The sequence below is a fragment of the Octopus bimaculoides genome, chromosome 1 (genome assembly GCF_046866305.1).
Source record: "Octopus bimaculoides isolate indiv1 chromosome 1, ASM4686630v1, whole genome shotgun sequence".
NCBI classification, from domain to species: Eukaryota; Metazoa; Mollusca; class Cephalopoda; order Octopoda; family Octopodidae; genus Octopus; species Octopus bimaculoides.
In genome coordinates, this window is record NC_142928.1 from 95196592 (window position 1) to 95217966 (window position 21375).

A 21375-nucleotide genomic window follows, 5' to 3' on the forward strand; every position below is an offset into this window, starting at 1 on the left:
TAATTGTTCTAGTCTGGTGTTGATAAATTTCATGATTGCCAGTTGTCGATAAAGATTGGTTTTAATTATTAAGAGATTGGCATCAGAAATATTTGAATTAAGAATGACAGTCAAGTAATTTTCCAACATCATAGATCTGAAAAAAAAAAAAAAAAAAAAAAATTCAGTTAATTTCGATTTTATTTAATTTCTATTTTAATTTCCATTCTGTTATTCTATCATTGTATATGAACATATATAAAATGGACTTGATCCCAACTTGGAGGAACACAAATATAACTGCTGACAGATGAATACAAATTTATATTAGAAAAATTTAACTCTGTTTAATACCAACATTGTTTTATTACTTTGATATTACATGTTGTTCATTCATAAATTTTTTATTACCATGGTGAACAGCTCTGAAATTATTTTATAGCAAGGACAAAATATATTTAAAAATAATTATATTTACCAAAGTTTATTTAATATTGTACATAACATTGTTAGATTCTATAATTTTATATCTAAAACTTTTTTCAACTTGTATGCACAAACTGGAGAAAATTCAACTGAAAACAATTCCAGTAATAACACAAAAGATGAGGTTTATACTTTACTTTATCTCAACCATTCTAGCACTAAAACATCTCATAAATATTCAAATATATATATATCCAAATATTACCTAGCCTTCAAAATATTTGTGTCAGCAAAATTCCACTCTTTTTCAAATTTTTGGAAGATGTCTTTGTATTTTTCTTCTTTGAACCATTGATTATCGCCACCAATAAGGACATCTAGTCTTTTGTTAGTGAGAGATGTCAATAATTCCTGTAGATGTTCAATTTCACGGGTAAGCTTTTGAAAATCAGTTGGCATCAAATCAGAATTATTTCTGCTGGTACTTGTAATCTGGAATTAAAAACAGTGAGAATCAATCTTTCTTTGTTGACCTTTTCCTTTGTAAAATTATCTCACACTCAAACAATCATAATCCTTAACTTCTTCCTGACTACCATTATTATCATCCTCATTGTTCTTGTACATAATAATACAAACTGCTGTACTTATTTGTAGCCTTTCCCACCAAAGAATCCTAGCATCCTGAAATTTGATCTTATCTCTTATTTCCATATTTTTTCTTGATCCTACATGTCTGCAGATGTATTATATTACCAAAATCAATTTACTAAGAATTATGATAAATATAAGCAGTTTACAGTAAACGTTAAAAACTTTATACATGATAGTGTGATAATGAGAAATATTGACTGAAGAACTTGTGATTTTGAGTAATGCTTATAATTAAATGAAGCTTCTTTTAATGGAGAATCTTGCCTCTCACAATATGGGAATATTTCTCATGGTCCCAGCAGATAAAACGGGAAAGGTGTTGCCACAGAGGATAAGAAAGGAGATGCATTGGAACAGCCACTCTGACTCACGGGGCTTGCACATCAATCTCTGCCCCAATAGCAGTGAGCGGGGATATGGTCTGGGGGGCAAGAATGCTGGAGGTATCAACTGTCACAGGCTTGACCATGAACCTGTCGGAGAGTGACCAATACCATGATAGTTTTTTTCTCAGCCTGTTGAGCAGTAGATCCTGGGTTGATAGCTGACAATACCAAGCTGCTGCTGGAGAAGGTGTCACAGTATGTGGAATTCCAGATGAGGGACTTACCACCATGGAACAGGAAAATTGTCATACCATCCGGCCTTCTACCGTCCCCTCAGTCTAGCCCCCAATGGATTGAGCAGGGAAGTAAACAAAAATGATCAAGTACTTCTAGTAATCTGTCTGAGTAGACATAAGACTTCATTTAATAAGTGCCTTTACTTCTAAACACTCTTGAGCATCTATTGTATCCAAAATTCTAGTTCTCCATTAGCATGACTTTTCTGTACACATAACTTGCATTGAGAATAAAGACAAGTCAAAGAGAGAACCTCAGTGTTAGGGATCAGGAATATTGATCTGTACACAATCATCTTGCTATGTGGGTTTAAATATGTTTATTAAATTTTTCACTGATTTCTCTGCTAACATCACTTATATCTATGACTTGTATGTTTCTCACAAAGCATTCATCCTTGTATAGCTTCCTTAGCATCCACTGGACTGCAGAGTATGGGACTCTATCAAAAGTCATATCCAGACAAATAAATCTGAGATGAATAAACAAGAACAAGAAAAAATACAAGAAGGACAAGTTTTCACAAAAGTGTTATTAGTTTCATGTTTGGAAAGAAAAAGGAAAAAGGGAAAGGGTCTTTAACATTTTGGATATAGAGTCCTTCATCAAAAAAGAAAAAAAAAGAAAGGTAAAAGGGATGGTTGCTGGAAAGGAAGGAAGACAAAAGATTAGGGGCAATGTGGGAATGCAGTTCTATGGGGAGGAGTGAAGAGAGAGGAAGAGGCAAGGAGTTGTGTGCATATAAAGGAGAGTATCTGTGTAAATAGATGGGCATATGGGGTTGTGAGTTGTGTAGAGTGCAGGTGGTTGGGGCTTAGTAGAGTTGAATGAGATGTGAATGCTGTAAAGGTGAAAGAGATGTGTGGAAGCAGAAAAAAAAATAGGGAAAATGGCAGAGAGAAAGGTGTAGTAGGTGGGATGAAAACAGTCAAAGCAGGTTCAAGTTGAGGAAAAGTTATAAAGTGGATAAAGGTGGGAAAATTATAAGTGGAACAATAAATAGGTAAGAAAAACAATTGAGTGTGAAGGAGTAGGTAAGAAGGCAGAGATGAGGAGAACAGATTGGCGAAGGAATATCTAAAAAACACATGATTGTTGAAGAATATAAGATAACTAAGTTCTCTTGCTGTTAAGAGAAATGATAAGATTAAAATTGAATTTAAACATTCATAAACTGAATAGATTAATTTAGTTGTTGTTTTATAATTTAACTGTTACTTTATTTCAGTATTCATTCATTATTTAGATAATTTAAATATTAAGAAAAAAAGGAAAAAGAAACTGCTAAAAACTCCACAGAGAATCTTACTGTGTCAATGAGCTCTTTTAAACCAGCAACATTTCCCATCACTTGCATTTGTAATTTCTTAATATCAATGCCATTCATTAATGTGTCACATACGGCTTTCCTTACTTCATCAATGTCATCAATTGATACGGTGGAAGGATTAAACATTTCATAGAACATATTTTTGTCACTACACATTGTTTTCCAAGTATTTTCATCAAATACTTTTTTAATCTAAAATAAAAATAAAAGGAAATGAAAGAAAGGATAAAATCATAATTAGAATATAATATATGTGAAGCAGAAGTTCTGGCCAGATTCATGTTGTAAACTGTGGTTCACTGATTGGAATTCTTGATATAGTTGTAAAATTGTATTGAAAAAGGGCATATTTTTATTTTTTGTTTGACTATTAGCCTTTCAACAAACGATTTTAATATTTGATATAATTTGATTAATCAAATGTGACAACTTAACTTTTCCACTTCATGACTCAATTTTGCAATAGTTATTATAAAAGATAGTAAAAGACAGTCATATTTCAGTTGGTATCTGACATTTGAGGCAGGAACACATCACCTCAGACACAGCAAACCACAGTCTGGTTTCAGCCAAACAGTAACAACAACAGCTATAGCAGCCAAGTTGTCATCTCCAATTTGACAATAACTTTTCCCCTTCTCCTACCAATATCAGAAGCCATAAAAAAGTGGGGGTTAACTAAGAGATAAAAGGAAATGTATATAAAGTTGTTTCAACTAAGGATTTCAGTAAAAGTTTTATATTGTATTTTGGCAACTTAAGTTGTTCAGAGTTAGCCAAATCAAGCATTGGTAAAAAGGTTGATGATTCATTCTCCAAAATTGCTACTGTGTTAGGTTCATAGTACAGTCATTTGATATTCACTGTGATATTCACTATTTGAGTAGCAAAATTCACCTGAAACTCAGGTTAACACCATCAACCTGGGAATTTGGAGCCTGTAGTAGAATCTAATCTGTAATAAATATACTTGGGCTAGGTCACCAGTCATAAGATAACTCCTTCCCTTCTTAATAATCTTAGAGATCATAAAAGGGATTACGGACACTTCCTTTCTGCTTCAGACAAGGCTTTAAAGATTTCAGCTGAAAATAGGAGCCATCCCATCCAATACTTTTTCACCAGTTCACTGACACTAGTGGGAGAATGGAAGAAGTGCTTTGTAATTGACGAATGTTTCAATTAACTGTAGTGCTAAACTGAAGTTCTAGAATAGGTATGCACTCTTCTGAACTCCTTTGAGTCAATAACTCACTGATGGATACATCTAATAAAGAATTTTTAAGTAACTGTTTCACTTACATGAGATGAATTAAATTTTAATTAATTGCTTGACTATAACCATTTTTTCATAAGAACAAGTATAGAATTGTAGTGTGAGAATATTCACATATAAGGGAGTGCTGAAAAGTTCCTGGCTTTAAGAGTATTGCAAAAGGCCTGGTTGGAGGCCCAACCTTCCGAGTTTTTTTTACAGGGCTTAGAAAAATTGAAAGACTGCTGCAATAAGTTTGTAAATCTGAGAGGGGAATATGTTCAATAAAATCATAAATAAGTGATCTTCCTGTATTTTCTTTTACCCAAAGCCAAGAACTTTTACATGGGTATGAAATGTTAGAAATGTTCAAAACCATATAAACGTATTTATTACAATAATATAAAATATAAGTTACTCACATTGTCTTGGTTCTTGATCATATGCAGGAAGAAATTTGGTAATAGTTCCGCAGAATCAGGAATTTTTTCAGCATTCTCGACAACTTTCATTAATTCAGTAGAATTGATATAATCCAATAAATCAAAGGATGAAGAAGCTGAAAATTGGAAACCTTTGAATAATTACGGGAAAAAATGATATTTTCTTTTAGTTGTTAATAAAATAAAATAATTTAAGTTTGCTTAATCTTTGGTTCTGTTTATTGATCATAAAAATTCAAATTCATAAAAGTTTTAATTTTTCTGATCTACTAAAAGAAGCAAAGATGGAAGGAATTTCAGAACAATTCTACCAGCTTAATGATATGAACTGAAAATGTGAGTATATTGTGATGTAAAACTTAGAATAAAAATAATCAGTGGAAGCAATTTGAAGACATAGAGAAAATGGCTGAAACAGTAAAGTGTTGGATTAAATGCCTTGTAGTATTCAGTTTAGTCTCTCTTTGGTCTCACTTCAAACTAAATGCATGGAATGACTTATTCTATACCTTTAGAATCAGTAAAATATATACAGAGTTCATCCAATCTGTTATACAGCTTCCAGAAAATACAAGTTGTATCCATATGTAAAATGAAATTATTTTGAAGATATAGGCTAAATACGAGGAAGGTTTACTACAATTAAACCAGTTGAAGTTAATTTTCTATAGCAAATATATGTAATTAGAATAAAAGATAGTTGCTGGCATTCAATCAATAGTATAATATATTATCACACTTCTCATTATCAGGTGGCATGTTCATTAAGTGTGCTTTTTATCAACATAAAGAGATAACCAAATAACTAAATATTGGCTACTGATCTCAATGCCTTCTCAATATTATATATAACATGGTTATACACCAAATTGGCAAAGTATGTCTGTGGCAATACTCTAACAAGAAAAACAAGACATTAAAATATTCATAACTTTCTACCATGATTCTATTCTTCTACTATGATTCCATTCACATTTTTGACTCCTTACAGAAACACATGGAGTTCACTACTTGACTAGCATTTTATTATATTGACTAATGAGAGACAATGGGCAAAATTGACCTCAATGAAATTTGAAGTCTATAATATAAAGAGAGTGATAAGTACATAAAGCATTTTATCCTACAGACTATCCATTTTATAAATAATTATGATGTTATATACAGTTACTGAATAAATTAAATCCAGAGAGAATAAAAGTATTCTCAATTAAACATGGTATCAGAACACCCTAGTGAAGGACAAGGCTTTATATTCTTAACAGTTAACTAACAACAGCTAAACATAGCATTCATAGTCCTTCTAAAGAAGTCTGAGTGCTATATTGCACTACTGTAATAACATCACAATGGTGACTAGTAGGGAAAAGTTATAAGAAAAGTTTCCTGTGTAGGCTAATGTCATCAGTCTAATGCTATAAAAACTGGAAATATGCAATAATTCTCTGGACCCACATGATTCAAGAATAGATTAAATAATGGATGAAATAAACATAAATGTCATCACTGGTGACAACAAATAAAAAATAGTTATTGATAATGATGTTACTTACCATCTATTTTAGTAAGATGATAATTGAGAAATTTAACAATGTTGTATTGGACAAACAGCTGGTGGTTGAATTCTTGTATAATGCCTGGTGTCTTGGCATATCTAGAGAGACTGATCTTTACAATTTGACGTACTGCTGTGGAGCTGAAATATAAACAATGAAACTAAGCATTTCTTATAAGAAATTGGGAGTGAATGAAATCAAATATTCATTTTAAAACATAAGTAACATGGTGGATAGCTATACTTCTTAATGACCCATTATCAACTAAAACGAATATATGAACACTAAGTTTATATGAGCAGAACTGCAGCATAGCTCTGGTAAAATATTATTATACTATATGAAACATTATCAGAAAATGCAGATCTTGAATGATTTGAAAGTAATGATAAGTTTATTATATGCTGGAGTTACATTGTTCATTTTATAAGAAATATGAGCACAATTAAGATGAAAAAATGACTGACTATTAGCAAATGGGTGCAGCAAAGCTGCTCAACTAGTATGGATATGAAAGGCAAATAGCTGACAGATGTAATGAGAAAAAGAACTGTGTTGAAGATAGGGATTTTCTAAGGTGGAAGTAAAACTAGCAAGATGGAAAAGCGGTGAAATAGTTAAGTGTTTAAGTCACATGATGTTGAGTCTGCAGGATAAGTTGACACAAAATTTGTGAAAGAAAACCTGATCATGAAGCTATCTCAGTAAAAGTGAGATTAACATATCAGGCAGACTGGGAGATTATTTTATATATTGATTGTTTAACTGTGTATGTCTGCATTTATATAAATATATATTCATATATATTCTAAGCCTTGTCTCAAAATAATGTGCTTACAGAAAAAACAAAATGCCATGCAGAGTTAAATAATGGAAGTGGGGAAAGGAAAATTGAAATTGATATCACTGAAGCTCTAAAACTATTAAATTTATTGTATTGACTATTAAAAAAATAAAAGAAAATCGTTTAACTCAATGCTTACCTTACAATGTTTATGACATTATCAATACTTCCCCATTTTTCTAGCAGACTTCCATATAGTATGCTGCCCAACATACTATCTGACCAGTTTTCTTTTATTTTGGGAAAAATTGATGAAAAATTCATTATAAAATAAGACATCAGCTGCTGAAATTTAAGGTTCTGTACTGCCACAGCTGTATAATTGACTTTGTAGTTTGCATCAGATATATCAGAGAGCTAGAATGAAAAGGATGAATATTTAGACAACAGATTTGCTTTATTTCATTTTGATACAACACTTCTTTTTTTTTCAATCTTGAGATTGTATTTTTGTAGTTGTAGTTGCTGTTGTTGAAGGATAGCTTTGTCATCAGGTATTCTAATGATTTTATAATTTGTCATGTAACAAAGGACTGGAACATGGGTTAATTTCTGACAATAGTATTTGTTAATTCTAGCCAGGTCTATTCATGAAGTAAAAGTAGCTTATAAAGTGTGAAAAGAGGACTGTTAGTTAAATCTAAATTTAGTCCAGCCTGCCCTCACAAATTCTGATTCTGTGTTTCAGCTTCCCTAATAGCAAAGTTGCCATGGAGTTTGACTCAATTTTTGTGATATTGACATATACTTTGGATAAAATGCAAGTCTGTACCTAAGTTCATCCAAGGCAGAATTTTAACACATCTCTACGAGGGATTGAAATATAATATTACGATAAAATGCTTGTGCTACTTGCATCAGCAAATGTACCTACTTACAGTCTGATAAACTGAAGTATTAATGTTAAAAATGTTGACATTTCCAGTAATCCAATGTTTTAATTCAGGATAAGGCAAGAGTGTGTTACACATAAAATATTTTCCTTCACTTGGTTTTACTGTTTAGTTGGTTTCTATATAATCAATAAAATTGTGGCAAATGAAAAGAAAAAACTATGAAAAGTTAACATAAGATATTAAACACATCCACATACTATCATATATGTATATTTGTAGTATATACTTTTGATATTTATATATTGCAATATAACTGTATCAAAACTGTATGTAATAATGGATTATACAGTGTATACTTTATCTAGAGGTCTTTGCTGCAACAACCCTTCTCCTCTGTAGTAATTAATTATAAACTACTCTTTTCAGATGCAAATCTATTCTTAAATGCTCTGTGCTACTTTCCTAGAACTACATCCCTTTGGAACTCACTCCCTCTATACAAATAATGACTTATAGAAGTTGAAACTGAACATCAGCCTCATCGATCTTACCAACCTAGAAAGCTTGCAAGATTTATATTACTATTCCTCTTGTTCACACCAAATCTAAATAATTGCAGGTGTGTCTCCTTCTCTCTGTCTCTCTCTTTCCCTTTATCTCTTTCTCCCCCACCTCTCTTTGTCTACCTCTCGGACATGCTCATCAAAAGCAATGAACTGCTTTGGTAGTTTAACTATATGATTATTTTTCATTGAAATACTAATAATCTGTTTGGGTAGATGAATACTGAGTAGAAATGTTCATAAGTTTAACTGTCAATGTATAAAATATAAATAGTTATATATAATATGTATATTTTATCATTGTCATTAATGATAAAGAGGAAAGTGTATTTTATTAAAATGAATCCCTTTAATTAGGCTGCCATGAATAATTAACTTTGGCACAAAATATTTATCACCTGTGGATTTTCCTCAGCAACAAATAAAGAATATTTCTAGAAAAAATTCTTACAATATAATTTCAACAGAAATGATAGGTTTCCAAAGGCCATTAACAGTGCAAATGAATTAGAATGGCTCCTACAAGGAATCAAAAACTGATTCAGAGTGCTAGCTCACCAGAAACTTACTTTTATTCTGTAGATCTTACCAAATTAACCAGAGGAGCAACATGAACCAGGTAATACAAAATCAATAGAAAAAGAAATATTTATGACTTACGAATGTTAAGAAGTCATTTAATCCAAGGATTCTTTCATTAACCTGAATTTCTAGTGCTGTCATGTTGATATTTTTGTATATCATGCCACAGATATCTTCAGAAAATTCTTGATAATTTACTTGAGGAAAAAACATCAATACTATAGCTTTATTATTGCACATATTCTTCCAGTTTGCAAGATTCAACATAGCTACCAGCTGATAAAAAAATAGATGAAATATTTAAAAAATAAATTAAATTAAATATTGATGTTGGTATTGTTACATATCAATATAAATTGGCTATCTATTGATATATAGAAATTATTTATATATCAAAATTATACAATGATATATCACACAAATTATATATATATTTTTGACTTTGTTTACACATAAAAAGTTATGTGTGTCTGTGTATTTGTATGTGTGTGTGTATTTACATATACATCTAAATGTATGCATGTATGTATATATGTATGTATAAATGATTTTACATCACTTTTTCATGCTGACATGAAGTAGATTAAGGTATTGTTTTATAAGTGGTGGATGCTGTTCCTGTCTCTAACTCTTAACTGTTTTTAAGTGGGACATCACTTATATCACTTATCATCAAAGATGCAAAGGCAGCAGATGACAACAATATCACTGCAGATACTTCAGCAATATTCATAGAAGTATATATATAAATATGTATATATATATATATATATATATATATATATATATATATATATATATATATATATATATATAAATATATATATATATATATATATATATATATATATATATATATATATATATATATATCTCATATCATCATCATCATCGTTTTATATCCAGCCTCCATGTTAGCATGGGTGGGACTGTACGTATATATATGTATGTGTATCTCTCTCTCTCTCTCTCTCTCTCTATATATATATATATATATATATATATATATATTTATATATATATATATATATATATATATGTATATATATATATATGTATGTATATATATATATATATATATATATATATATATATATATATATATATATATATATATATATATATATGTATGTATGTGTGTGTGTGTGTGTGTGTGTGTGTGTGTGTGTGTATATATATATATATATATCATCATCATCGTTTAAGGTCCGCTTTCCATGCTAGCATGTGTTGGACGATTTGACTGAGGACTGGTGAACCAGATGGCTACACCAGGCTCCAATCTGATTTGGGCAGAGTTTCTACAGCTGGATGCCCTTCCTAATGCCAACCACTCTGAGAGTGTAGTGGGTGCTTTTACGTGCCACCGGCACAAAGGCCAATCAGGCGGTACTGGCAATGGCTACGCTCAAAATGGTGTATTTTATGTGCCAACTGCACAGGAGCCAGTCCAGCGGCACTGGCAACGATCTCACTCGAATGTCTCTACAAGTGCCACCGGCACAAGTGCCAGGAAGGTGACACTGGGCCCAGGTGCCAACCCACTCCATTCTACTCTCCTCATACCTTGAACAGATCACCTGGACTCTTTATTTCTGCGATCTCTTTTCAGATCCTGTTCATCATTCTTTGCTTTCCCTACTAACTCTCAGAATGCTCTGCTCCACCCTTCTTTCATGCTTTAACCCCTTATCTCCTGGCATAAAGCCGATCACCACCTCTCTTAGGGTTTGTAGTCTTGTGAGCTGCATGGCAACCTCAGAAATGTTGGTAGTATGAAAAAAAAAACAAAACCACCCAGTACATACTGTAAAGTGGTTGCTGTGAGGAAGGTTATCCAACTGTGGAAGCCATGTCAACACAGACATTGTAGAATGATGCAGTCTGTGGGCCCATCAGATCCTACCAAACTATGCAATCCATGCCAGCATGGAACATGGATGATGATGATATATTCTACTTGAAGAAGATATTTCAATATTTTCAACTACAAAGTGTTCCATAAGCTATTCCTAAGTTATTTACAATGTACCTGTTGCAGGCACAGCTTTATAGTTACAAATTTTGCTTTCCACTCATAAGGTTTTGGACTCTGTCCCAGTGACACTTCAAACAAGTGTCTTCTACTACCACCTTAGGCCCACCCAAACCTTGTGAGTGGATTTGGTAGATGGAAACTGAAAGTAGCCTGTTGTATATATGTATACATATGCATTTGTGTATGCATGAGTGTGTATGTGAGTGTGCGTGCATGTCTGAGAGTGTATGTATATCTTCCTGTCTTGAGACCATGTGTCAGTCGTAAACAAATGCCACCATCATACTACTGGTGTCCTTTCTTTCCAATCTACAGCAAAAATATGTCTGGTCATGAGGGTATCTTTTATCATTTATGTTTTATCTTTTACTGTGGCCATGCTGGGGCATCACCTTGAAGAATTTTTAGCTGAATGTATTGACACCAGAACTTATCTTTTATAAGCATGGTACTTGTTCTGTTGGTCTTTTTTGATGAACCACTAAGTTATGGGGGACATAAACAAACCAGTACCGGTTGTCAAGTGGTGGTGGGGAGGGACAAACACAGACACAAAGACACTTACACATAGATATATAGATATATACACATATAATACAGGCTTCTTTCAGCTTCCATCTTCCAAATTCACTTACAAGATTTGGGTTGGCCTGAGGCTATAGCAGAAGATACTTGCCCAATGTGCCATGCAGTGGGACTGAACCTGGAAGCATATGGTTGAGAAGCAAGCTTCTTGTCACACCTGTACCTCTATTAACTTACTTGGAAATGAGTGAGTTTTGGTAAGAGGATAGGCACTCAGAAGATCTGTTTCAATAGATTGTATCTGACTCATTGCAAGCATGGAAAACTGGATATTAAAATGATGATGAAGAAGAAGAAAATGATGAATATACAAAAGTCTTATTTTAATATGTTAAAAATGATAGAACTCACTCTGTGACGATCTCCTAAAGCAGATTCGATGCCTTCTGTTAGAATTTTAATGAATGTTTCTGATTTGCTCATCATAACTATTAACTTATAAAGTTCAGAATTTTCAGAAATGAGCATGCCAAATTTATTGTCACCTGTAATAGATATAATATTGTATTTATTACTTCATTAATTGCAATAATTCATTAATGGATAAAACTATTAAGAAAAACTGAAGAAACCAACTTTATTAAGTACATGTATATAAGATAAATATATTGAAAATATTGACCATAGGTCAAACTATAACACCATGAAAAATATTTCTGGATTGCAAAACATGAGAACTAAAACAACTATATAGTTCCTTACCGGTAAGAATTCTCTCCAAATTTAAGTTGACAAGTTTCAAAACTTGTTCCTCAAGTATTATAGCATGTTCATAGTCTTCTGGACTTACGAAGATCTCACTGATCATCTTATGAATATAATTTATGTATTGAAAACTAGAAAAGAAATAGAGAAAAAGACATTGTATAAAAATATCAGTTTTGGTATAATTACATCTTATCTGAATAGCACTTTGTGGTACAAGTTCACAATTTTAGGACATGAGTATAATTGACCAAATTAAACCCACTCAGTGTATCTCTGAGAGAGACAGGGAGAGATAGAGAGGGAGAGAGAAAGAGAGAGAGAGAGATGGAAAAAGAGAGAGAGAAAGATGGGGAGAGATGGAGAGAGAGAGAAATAAATATTATTTAATATTTTCTTCAGTGATATTTTGTTTCTGTCACTCATTGGAACATTGGACAAAATGCTTTGTGATATTTACTTCCAGCTTTTTACATTCTCATCTCAAATCTGACCAAGTTCAGCTTTGCTTTTTATCTTTCCAAGGTCAATATAATCTAGTACTAGTCATATTCTTTAAGCAAGAGATTATAACTGAGAATCCTGAATGAATTTTCGTAGAGCTACTTGCTCTTTAAGGATTACCCTACTGGTCACTAATTTTCTGTGAAAAAAGTGACTCCAGGTTTTAAATTAAAAAAACAAAAAACTTCATGATGGAACACAAATCCTATAATTAATGGGATATATGGCATGTCTGACATTATGTCTACCATGGTCAACAGAATAAAAATATATTCAATCAAATTATTGGGAAGATGTATCTTATGTAAATACATATTTGGGGGCTTCTGCTATATATTGGTTTCTTCTGACATGCATAAATATTTAATATTTTAAAGAAAAGAGAATTAAGGAAACATGATATTCAAAGTAATATTTATCTCCACTTATATGTGGACATTCAGTTAAAACAAACTATACTGCAGCAGTTACCATGAGAAAAACTCTCATACTGGCTTTTGGTGCAATATGAGAGTATAGTGCAACAAGAGTGCATTTTGCTCCAAAAGTCAATATGAAAGTTTCTCTCATAGTAACTACTGTTTTAACAGAACATCCATGTTTAAGTGGGGATAAATATTACCTCTTGATATTAATACTGCTTATATATATAGCTTTCTCAAGGGCATTACTGGACTAATTGAAATGCAGTAATTCCTATCTGCGACTGACATATGACACAGGAACTTATCTCTGACTCTACAGAATTCCTTTCAGTTTAACTCTGTATATCATTCATTAATTAGCCATTGGACAAACAAACATCTATATTTTGAAAATAGTTTCATGGCTAAGTCAGTGAAAGATGGGCTGTAATCATAATATTTTTAGGCAGAAGAAAGAGAGGAAATTATCCTCAGACTTGGCCTAAATGCTTGCAATAAAGTGAACTTTTCTTATGACATGTAAAGTCATGTAGTAGTGTTAAATGGGTTTCAGATTCTAGTCTGAGTTTCAACACTTTCTCGCAACTAAATTTCACTCTTGTGGTTTTAGTTAACCTGAAACTAAACCCAAGGAACCATAAATGGGAATCAAATTTGAAACATGTAGTTGTGGAGCAAAATTCTTAACCACATTGCTATATCTGGCCAGACCGAGTGTTTCATATAAAATCATATAATTAAAATGCTTAAAGGTATTTGTTTATATATTCGATAATGTTTATGATATCTGATTGTACAAAATGAAAATAAAAGAATAACATTGTGTAACAAAATTTTTATTTCTTTTTGTTTTTGGTCAGTAAATGTTATATTTGTATTTGCTTCTATCTAGAAATCAAAGGAAATGACTACTTTCCCCTTCAAACTTTGCTTTAGTGACCTGGATATCACTGTTTCGAAACTGACTTATTTTCCATTACCTTTCAGACAGTTTCAGTGCTGAGTTGCTGAAGCAAAAGTATCGTTATAACAAATATTCTGCTCAATATCAGAGATTTGTTTGTCATTTGCTTGACCTTAACCACTTGAGCATGTCCCTTAGTGGCTGACAATATGTGCATCTCTGATGATAAGCAGGAACAGCTGGGGAGCATCATAGTCAGATGTTGAGAGGGATTCTTTGGGGTGTGAATAAATGCAACAAAAACAAAGTTGAAGGAAACATTAGCCATTGTTCACACTTTCTAGGGGTAAGCAAATAGGAAATGACAGTTGCTATTCAAGAGCAAAAATCGTATTACACAGTACAATCCACAATACAGAGTCATATATTTCCAGTATCTCATTTAATAATGGTTTCTAATATGCAACAGCTGTGATACACACCACCACTGGATAAAAAGTAAGAAAGCCTTACACTTCTAGTATTTTGAGGGAAATGTATGAATGTCACTACTTCATGGCATTCACTTTCTCTGATAGATAAAGGACTTGACCAAATAGAAAAGAAAACTGATAATAAAGTAGTTGCCATAATAGTTTTTGAAATTATCATGAATTGTTTCATGAGTTATAATTCCCAGAACAGGTTTTGGATTATGTTCATATTCGAACATGTTAATGATACTTTCCATTATTAACCCTTCTTTTTTGTGTTAGTCATATTTTTAATGTATGTATGTATGTTTTTTTAAATGGGTCAATGTGTTGTGTACATATAGTCTTCTCTGACTGCTTCTTGCTCAGTGTCTCTGAATACTTAGCACCAGGAGTTTTAGTGCAATAATGATTCACTCTTGAAGACAGGAAAATAATCTTAGGAAATGAAACTTGATTAATTTAGTAAAGTAAAAATTTATACCTTTCTAGGTCAGAGATATTTGAAGACATATCTAAAAATTCTTGCATCATGGCATCCATTTGTGGTTTTTGTTTCATCCATAGACTTAAAGGTTTCCACATGTCCATACTATTTGGAACCGTTGACATAGCCATCATTTTCTTCCACAAATTCTCTACAGTGGTCAACATTGAAGAAATACTGGGTGGTTTTGGAGACTTAGAAATAAAAATGATATAAAAATTATTGTTTAAATCATAAAGAAAGAAAACATAGGTCACTTTTTTTTATTTATAAAGACACCATAGATGTGTGTGTGTTTCTTGAATATCATGTATGATATGAGGCAACTATATTGTCTATCAAATCTGAAGAAGTTAATGTTATGATATTGTTATTATTGTTCAGTTGTCTTAATAATAATAATAATAATAATGGTTTCAAATTTTGCCACACGGGTAGCAATTTTGGGGAAGAGAATGAGTCAATTACATTGATCTCAGTGTCCAACTGGTACTTATTTTATTGACCTCAAAAGGATGAAAAGCAAAGTCAACCTCAGCAGAATTTGAACTAAGAATGTAACAACAGGCAAAATACCACTAAGCATGTTGTCCAGTGTGCTAACAATTCTGCCAGCTCACCACCTTAATAATAATGTTAATAATAAATGCCCTGGTGTAATACCAGGAAGTGGCTTGCATGGCTTCTCTCTGATCTTCACTGATTGGAAGTGTTATCTTGTACATGTGTTGTTTTGATGTAAAAGACAACAGTAAATATTCTGCTCAGTATCACAAATTTGCTTGTCAGTTGCTTGACCGTAACCAGTTGAGCATGTCCCTTTGTGACTGACGATATGTGCATCTCTGACCATGAGCAGGAGTAGTTGGGGAGTATCATTGCCATGTGTTGAGAGGGATTCTTTAGGATTTGAATAATTAATCCCTGGAAACATGGGTGTTTTGTTCATTCATCCTTAAACAACACTTATTTTGAGCAAGATGGGCAACCCAGCTTGAAGGAAATTCTAACAGGGCCCCACCGGCAAGGTCGTGCACTGTTTATCTTAATATAAGGTCACCATGTCGTGCACATATGGGTGTGATGCATGTGCCTGGTGTACTCTTATCAGACAGGTAGTCATGATGGGTATACTGGGCTTCGTATATTTTACCCCAGTGTCATTTTCTACTATAGGCACAAGGCCTGAAACTTTAGGGGCGGGAGCTGTCTTAGTGTATAAGTTGTCCTAACACTTTTGGACTAATGTGTGGGCTGTGTTATATTATTGGTGGTGATTCTGTTGAGTATGTATTGTGTGAGAGTGCTATTCTATTAGGTGGTGATTGTATATGTTACATTTTGTGTCTAGAGTGTTGTATTTGAGTTATACTATTGAACTAAAAGTGACAGCAGGCTGTGCCCATCTTTTGGGCTGTGGGTAATGTTGTGAGCCTTAGTATACTTGTCCATATACCCTATAATCATGCATAGAATTTTATTTATTATTAGTAGCATTTTTATTTTCACATCCAGTATCTTGTTCATTTCACTTTCAAAATCCCTGTAGTTCAACAGTTTCTCTACCTCCTTCCAGGTGATGTTATATTTTATATAGAAGGGATACAAGATATCTATGAAAGTGCAGAACTTTTTATTAGAGTCTTCAATAATTATGTCTGGAATTTCAAATGATGATAACTTCCTTGTTATCATACACTATATTTGGAATCTATTTACATAATTTCTTATCCATTTTTACAGTGAAATGTAAGTGTATTGCTAAGTGAATTTAACTGATGACTTGATTATGTCTGCAGATATATTTGAACTTGGTGAAGACTGGGCAACTAGAAATGATGTATTCAATTCATGTTTATTAAACAAAGCTTTAATTATATAACACACTTCCAAAAAAACTTACAATTGATAGAGGCTGCATATCAATTTGCATAGCACGATCCGTTGGCAGAAAATTTTTCATTTCACTTTCAAGGGCGTCGTAATCCATTCGACACATGACTCTTATGAACTTGTTCAAGTCAAACGAAATACAGGTGGGTATTGCAAATCTTTGGTAGTTAGCAAAATTACAAATTTTGCCACTCATTTCTTGGACAGAAGAAGAGCTTAAAACTTCCATGATAGGTTTCTGCAGGTAAATGTAAAATAAAAATAATATCTATTACTATAATACATATTGATATTTCATCTGTGGCTGTAAGTCAATATATGAAATCAATATGATTAAAGGAAGGTCATATATGTTCTTTTGACAGGCTGCAACAAAATCTTTTAAGAGGAAAGAAATATTGTCAACTGAATAATCATTTAACGTCCATTTTTCATGCTGGCATGGGTTGGATGGTTTGACTGAAAACTGGTAAGCTAGGGAGCTGCATTAGGTTCCAATGTGATTTGGCATGGTCTCTATGGCTGGATTGCCCTTCCTAACACCAACTTCTCCAAGGGAGTAGTAGGTGCTCTTTATGTGTCACTGGTATAAATAAGTGCCAGTTGCAAAGCACCAGTATTGGCCACAACTACAATCTCACTTGGCTTGACAGACCTTCTGAAGCATGGTGCATCACCAAAAGTCTCAGTCATTTGTCACTGCCTCTGTGAGGCCCAATGTTCAAAGGTTGCTTTTTATGTGCCACTGGCACAGGTGCCAGTTGCACGACACTGACATCAGTCATGACTGCAATTTCCCTTGGCTTGACAGGTCTTCTCAAGCACGGCATATCACCCAACATTTGAAGGGTACCTTTTACATGCCACCAGCATGGGTGCCAGTTATGTGGCAATACGTTTTAAAATCAAATACCAGAAAAATAAAGAGCAAAAACCAAGTCTGGTGAATTTGAATTGAGAATATAGAAATAATGAAATAAAATATTTGAAGGCTTTGAATTGGTACACTACTTCTTTCAATCAATGTACAACTTTACAGAAAGCCATATATACTAATAATTTATTTCTACTTCTAATACAGGTGTGGATTTGGGCACTTGTGTTTTTATATGAAAATACAAACAAATGCAATATTATTATTATCATCATCATGATCAATATCATTTCTATTTTTCCTGTAGGTTGGTTATAATTTCCTAAGACAGTATTCTTTGACTGGATTCCATTTCTGAAACAACCCTTTATTTGTTTTTCAAGTAAGGTACTGTATTCTCTGTTTTCACATATCTAACCACTGCTGTTTAGACATAAATAATGTCACCCCATTAAGCAGTGTCAATGTAAATGCATACAGATATACAGACACACAGACAGGCATTCACAAACACAGACACACACACACACACACATATGTCTGTATAAAAATACATACATATATATGTGTGTGTGTGTGTGTGTGTGTATGTTTGTATGTGTATATATATATATATATATATATATATTTGTATATATGTGTAAATATATGTGTATATATGTATGTATGAATATGTGTGTATATATGTATGTATGTATGTATGTATATATGTATGTCATTGTTCAGTTTTATTTCAAGATTTCTTGCCAATAGAGAAAGAGCTGGTTTCTAACCTAGATCCAAGGCTCCTTCATTTGAATTTCAACATCAACAACAAGGTATTTTTATTTGTTTGTATGTATGTATGTATGTATGTATTTATGTATTTATGTATATGTGCAGATTTGTATGTTATGTTTTATGCATGTATTCTTATGCATATAGTTGCATATCTAGACATGCTCAGATATATTTAAATGATAAACTTCTTGAAAGTTTTGCAAATCTTTATGGTTCCAGTGATGGATTTGATCTGTAGTCTTCAAATTGGCTCCCTCCTTTCTGGTTTTGAGAAGCATAATTTCTCCAGATTGGTATTTAGGCAGTGTGTTACAAGTCCCAGAGCTCCAGTAATTACAAATTATGTATGTATGTGTGTATGTATGTATGTATGTATGTATGTATGTATGTATGTATGTATGTATGTTCAAAGCTGACATTTCATTCCTTACTGCAATGCTGAGTTTCTTGCCTTTATGGATTGGTTCTTGTGATGAGAATATGGATGAGTAGAATTGAAAAACTCAGGGCAGTACCAGATTGAATTATTGTCTTTGATTATAATTATAAAACTCACTAAACGAACTGAGTACTATTTCTTTCATATGTACAACAACACATAAGAATACTGTCTCTCAAGTACTCAGTTCTTTAATTATTTGTTAATTTGCATTGACTGCTATCATAGATGTATAAGGTACAACCAAGGTTAATAGGTCATAAATTTAAAACTTACAATTCTGATGAGTCATTAATGAAAAAAAATATAGCTTTGCTGAATATGCATACTAGTTACACCCCATTTGCTTCCAATATAGATAATTGATCATGACTCATGCAACAAATGAACTCTTTGACTGAATCATTTAATTTACCACTCATCTATAATGTGAAAGCAGTACATCTGTTTTCAGAAAGACTGACTAAGTTGAGCAATGTGTCCAATTTGCCTCAGAATACAAAGTAGTAATAGCTTTTATAGCAACAGAACCCATGATTAGGTGACTACCTCTCTCATATGTATTGTAATAATAAGAAATACGAAAGGCGGGGAAGATAAAAAAAACCCCAGAAAACTTACACTTTCAGTGTTAGTTAAAATGTTAAACATTACTGATGTTACAACACTTGGTAAATCTTCCATGTTCTTGTACATTCTCAGCATTTCAGTATCTTTGCCAAACATTTCTTCAAAATCCATTTTGGTTTCTCCTAAAAATAGGAAATAAAAAATATAGATAAATGTAATAATTTACATGGTTTCATGCCATCTCATATAGTTATTTTTTTTGCTTTGTGATTTAACATATTAAACATGAAAGAGAAAGTTTTGATATTAAAAAAGGTTATATAATTTTGAAGTGTTTTTATCTAGTATTGATCATGTTTATGTTTGAGTATGAGTGAGTAAAGGGTAAAGACACTCTTCGGTCATGGACGATCATGGAATTGCACCTAGAAAGTTTCCCTTAGAGGCACAAGTCCAGGCAAGGTTGTTTATGGAAGACCAGCAGTTGCCCATGCATACCAGCCCCATCTCACTATTCCACCAATGTTATCCAAAGGAAAGGTAAAGGCTGATACAGCTTAGCACTAGTGATGTTGCAGCTCATTTCTACAGTTGAATGAACAAGAAGAACATAAAATAAGGTGTCTTGTTTGACAACACAACACAGTCTCATCTAGGAATCGAACTCACTACCTCATGATTATGAATCTGAAGCTCTAACCACTGAGCCATCTATATATGGATATAAGCACATGTATATTGCTGTGTGTATGTCTATTCCTGTATGTCTTTGCAATTGCCACAGATTTGTTGGTTCAATTCACTGGTCAATAAGATACTGAAATAACAGTTTGGACTTCCAAACATTTGGTTACTGTCTTTGGTGAAAGAAGGCATTACCTAGATGTAGAAATATATAACATGCTTTTATGGACTGTTTCCTACAATATACTGGCATCTGATGCAAGGAAAGATCCATACCTTATCTGCTTAATACTTCTGAAGTGACACCATTTTTGTCTTTGTTGTCATATACCTTTGCTAGCTTTCTTGCAAAAAATCTAATGCTCTTAGCAGATTCCATCACATGCCTGGGGGAGAAACTAGAAGTAGTTAATAGCTTCTGTTACCTAGGCAGCAAAGTCTGTTGTAGGGGTGGTTGCTCTGAGAGTGTAGGGGCTAGAACAAAAATAACCTGGGCAAAGTTCAGAAAGCTCCTACCTCTGCTGACAACTAAGGGCCTCTTGCTCAGGATGAAAGGTAAACTGTATGATGCATGTATGCAAACTGCCATGCTACATGGCAGTGAAACATTGCCAGATCAGATTGGAGCCTGATGCAGCTGTTGGCTCTCCAGACCTCAGTCAAACCATCCAGCCCATGCCAGCATAGAAAACAGACGTTAAACGACAATGATGATGATGATGATGATGATGTTATATATATAGATATATATATATATGTATATATATGCACATATATACATATATATATATATATATGCATATATATATATATATATATATATATATATATATATATATATATATATATATATATATATATATATATATATATATATATATATATATATATATACATATACATATACATATATATATGCATAT

At 32.7% G+C, this 21375-nt stretch overlaps 1 protein-coding gene across 3 annotated transcripts in view; it reads right to left on the reverse strand.

The window, feature by feature from the left end:
* LOC106873159 (uncharacterized) overlaps positions 1-21375 on the reverse strand; it is a 329246-nt gene that overhangs the window by 171765 nt on the left and 136106 nt on the right. For all 3 annotated transcript variants that reach the window (XM_089354161.1, XM_089354165.1, XM_089354155.1), the window contains exons 29-40: positions 19820-19950; positions 17116-17343; positions 15210-15406; positions 12417-12550; positions 12066-12199; positions 9170-9367; positions 7250-7467; positions 6264-6406; positions 4690-4826; positions 2992-3204; positions 671-897; positions 1-136 (exon numbers count right to left, since the gene is read on the reverse strand). The exon at positions 1-136 is cut by the window's left edge and continues 4 nt beyond it. In XM_089354161.1, the coding sequence (XP_089210287.1) occupies positions 1-136; positions 671-897; positions 2992-3204; positions 4690-4826; positions 6264-6406; positions 7250-7467; positions 9170-9367; positions 12066-12199; positions 12417-12550; positions 15210-15406; positions 17116-17343; positions 19820-19950 (2096 nt within the window). The remainder of the gene's footprint in view (positions 137-670; positions 898-2991; positions 3205-4689; positions 4827-6263; positions 6407-7249; positions 7468-9169; positions 9368-12065; positions 12200-12416; positions 12551-15209; positions 15407-17115; positions 17344-19819; positions 19951-21375) is intronic.